Source organism: Tenrec ecaudatus, chromosome X (genome assembly GCF_050624435.1).
Source record: "Tenrec ecaudatus isolate mTenEca1 chromosome X, mTenEca1.hap1, whole genome shotgun sequence".
Lineage (NCBI taxonomy): Eukaryota > Metazoa > Chordata > Mammalia > Afrosoricida > Tenrecidae > Tenrec > Tenrec ecaudatus.
Window position 1 is genome coordinate 130,437,334 of NC_134548.1, and position 3,761 is coordinate 130,441,094.

Consider the following 3,761-nt stretch of genomic DNA (forward strand, 5'->3'; position numbering starts at 1 on the left):
GAATCCAGGTGTTAGTCTGGGTAGACTAGAGAAACAAATTAATGGACACTGATAAATGTATAAGAATGAGCTTTATATACAAGAGCAATTAAATACTTAGAAAACATTCAAGCCCAGTCGAGATCAAGTCCATAAGTCCAATATTAACCCACATGTCTGATACCAATCTATAAAGTCCTCTTCAGGCTCATGAAATACATGCAATGGTGCTGAATGCAGGAAGATCACAGGCCATTTGGTGGGAAGTTTTGTCGATCCAGTGATATTGTAAGCATCTCAGGACTGACAGGGGTCTCCACGTAGCTACTCCAGCTCCCTGGGATCTTGCTGTATCAGAGCAGTACCACGTGTTTTGTCCATAAGCCTGTCTCACAGGGAGTCAGCGGTGTCCTGCCTCCAGAAAGCAAATCCAAGTGATTTCATCAAGCTACGACCTAATTGAGAGGCCTGTTACTCAACGCCTTTCACTCTTAATCCTCTCAAATTGACAACAGATTACACAAATACCAAACCAGGACAGCCAAATCCCTCAGAACCAATAATAAGAGTAGCGATACCAGGTGGGGAAGAGGAAGTGGGGCATAGAAAGGGGAAACCGATCACAATGATCTTACACACAATGATCTTACATCACAATGATCCCCTCCCAGGGGAACAAATGATAGAAAATTGGGTGGGTGTAGGGAGACATGTGGCAGTCTAAGAAATGAAAAAATTATAATTCATAAATTATCCAGTGTTCATGAATGAGGGAGAGCGGGGAAGGGAGGTGAAAAAAAATGAAGCATGATACCAGGGGCTCAAGTAGAAAGAAAAAATTTTGCAAATGTTGATGACAGCATATGCACAAATGTGCTTGACTTGACACAAGGGATGTATGTATGAATTATGATAAGAGCTGTATGAGCCAAGAATAAAATGATACAAAAAAGAATACTGAAAAGGAACATCATCTGAATCTTTACAGAAGAGTATAGATACAGATGAATGATATGTTGTTGAGAAACAACAGCATCTCAAATGGATAACTTATATGAAACATTTCTGATTTTGCTGCAATATTGTTTCCTTTCCCTAGTGTATGTGTATACATCATTTTATAAATATGTATGTGTAAAATGTATCTATATATGTACATAGGTCAATAGTGAAATCTAAGAGGTTATTTCCTTATTTTAATTGGATTTTTTAATATGATGAAGTTTGGCTTTTTTTCTTTCTTTTTGGTGGTGGCAATTTGGCCTAGTAGAAAATAAACGTTTTGTTTGTTTGTTCGATTGATGTTAATTTGCACTCACAGATGCTTTAGGTGGACTTTTAATGGCATAATGTATGTGTAGGGTTGAGGGATGCCACAGAGTTGTCAAAAACCTCTAGTTGAGGGTGTCGCAGAGTTGTCAAAATCCTCTCTGCAATGTGACCATAAGGAGCAGCTGAGGGTTTGTTTGATGTAAGAAGAGTGGGTGCAGCACAACTCCCAGCAGAGTGTCTGCCCCGTGCGGGGTCTTCAATGATCGCCGATATTACAGGGACGCAATGGTGCTAAGAAACAATCTGCCCGATGGAAGGCAGTTCCACCAAATCCCATTTACTTCAATGTCAACTCACAGACATGTTTGTACTAGGATAACCAATTAGAGAGAAGTGATTTTCATACCCGAGTCAAACGAAAGTCACTTTAATTCTTTCCATGTCACATTAAAACAAACAACCCAAAACCCTGTTATTGTGCTGTCCTTCATTCCCTAGTAATTCATTAGCAACCTATAATCAATTCTATAAATAATATGTGAGCAAGCAAATCAATAAATGCCTGGACACTTTGATCTCACTTGGCATCTCAACCCCTTTGGAACAATAGCCCATTTGACGAAAACACATATAACCAAGTAAATGCTTTAATATTTTCTTTATTGTTTACCTCCACAACTAGGAAGTTATGGTTCTTCAGTGGGCTGTGCCTGAAGCAGGAAAACCTTTGTAAGTTAGGAGTCGTTCTAGTTCATCCAGCTTGAATTCCACGATGCTTAGGGCTCCAAGAATACGTCTTTGTATTGCTATAGTGCGTGGAATATTTTTCAAGAATTCTTTGGTAATCATGTTAATTGTGACCTTTTCACGGCGCTTGGAAGCATAGGCAGCTGGCTCTAAAAAAGGTGGTCTAGTGTTCGCAAAAGCACTTGAATTTAAAGGCTTGTTAGTAGGCATTTTCTGTAAGAGAAGTAACAGACACACGCATGCATATATATATACATGCAATATTATATATACACATAATATCATATATATATTAAATCTCTCAAGGGAAATTTGTGGATACAGTTGAAACGTCTGTGGCTTTATCAAGAGGTGAATAAATGGAGGAGCCTCTCCGATTATTGTCTAGTTTACTCACTTTCTACACGCACACAAACATGAATCCATGCATTCCTCCAGCTTTTGATCTAAATCTGCCCCCTCCCCCCCCAAAAAATAAAAACAGATTGGCACCTAACTCACTGATCACACAACAGTTCACTCGCACAGAGAAGAGTCACCCAATCATCACGACAATCACTTTTAGAACGTTTTCTTCATCCTTGTACTCATCGGGAATAGCCCCCAAACCAAATCCCCCTCCGCCGTCCCCTCAACGTCCCCAGCCAGACCCACAAGGAACCATTAAGCCAGTTACTGTTTCTATAGCTTTATCTGTCCTGGATGGTTGCTGTGTGGTTGTTAATGAAATCAAACAGGAAATCATGTTAGAAACCCAACACCACCACTACCAAAAACAACAAAGTAGAAGAGGCAAACACCTCCACTGAAAAGAAAGCAGAAACTATTGAAAAGGAGAACAAGTTTCTAGCTCTTATATTTATGCAGCATTCTCGATAGTTCCATCAGTGTTCAAGAGAGCTTTCCTTACCTGTTGCCATTGTCGCCACAGCAAAACTGCTAAGGTGAAGACAGCGCCGCTCAGGTCGAGTAGAAAGGAGTTCATGGCGATCCTTGTTTTCAACAGCAGCGCTGCCTGGTTGCTGCTGGGTAGTGGCTCCAGCCTTATATAGTGGGTCGTGCTGGAGACCTCACAGTGGTCACCCACGAGGTGTGGGCGCCACGCCACAATGGGTGACGTCAAGGTGGCCAGGAGGAAAACCAGGGAGCACTAAGTAAACTAGCTGGTGTCCTGTGTCAGTCCTCACCGAGGAAAGTAAGAGATGTGGCGGGAGTTTGGGATTTCCAAGTCTTTTGATGCCATGTGAGATTTTTAACGTTCCCTCTTTTCCCTTCCTTAAAAAAGAAAATTAAAAAGTAGGCAGGCCGTGTTTGTCTTTTCGGTAACCACTCCCATATTCAGTATTTAATCTAAGAAAATTCAAACCATATCAATGCATTGTAAAGAGTTTCCCAAAAGGCACGGCTAGCGAGTCGATTCCAGCTCATATCGACCCGGTAGGAGGACAGTGTAGTATTTACCCGGCATTTATTTGGGCAGCTAACATGAAAGCCAACAATTCACAACCACCAGTGTCTTGCTCTGCGGGACAAAGAAGAGGTTTTCTAAGCCAGTCAAGAGTTATATTCTGGGAAACGTACAGGGACGTTGCACTCTGTCCTGTAGGGTGCCTGAGTTAACATCAACTCGATGGCAGTGACATTTGTATTGAAAGTAGTTTGCCAGAAACGATGTCACGTCCACTTCTAATTGCTGTTTCAGGATTTACTTTAAAGCTATTTATTTTGGAATATTTTCATTTGGGTCACTCTGTATGTTAAAA

At 41.0% G+C, this 3,761-nt stretch overlaps 1 protein-coding gene across 1 annotated transcript; it reads right to left on the reverse strand.

Annotated features, from left to right (window-relative positions):
• Window positions 1-1,947: 1,947 nt before the first annotated feature.
• CT83 (cancer/testis antigen 83) lies at window positions 1,948-2,983 on the reverse strand. The gene is made up of 2 exons (XM_075538452.1): window positions 2,909-2,983; window positions 1,948-2,211 (listed from the first exon to the last, which is right to left on the reverse strand). Exons 1-2 carry the CDS (start codon window positions 2,981-2,983, stop codon window positions 1,948-1,950), a joined length of 339 nt encoding a protein of 112 aa, XP_075394567.1.
• Window positions 2,984-3,761: the final 778 nt, after the last annotated feature.

What these genes read in the sequence shown, in the direction of transcription:
- CT83 (XM_075538452.1), bottom strand. Translation starts at nt 2,983, where the DNA reads ATGAACTCCTTTCTACTCGACCTGAGCGGCGCTGTCTTCACCTTAGCA. An exon ending in TGTGGCGACAATGGCAACAG is followed by an intron (nt 2,212 to 2,908) that starts GTAAGGAAAGCT and finishes CTTCTCTTACAG; the next exon opens with AAAATGCCTACTAACAAGCC.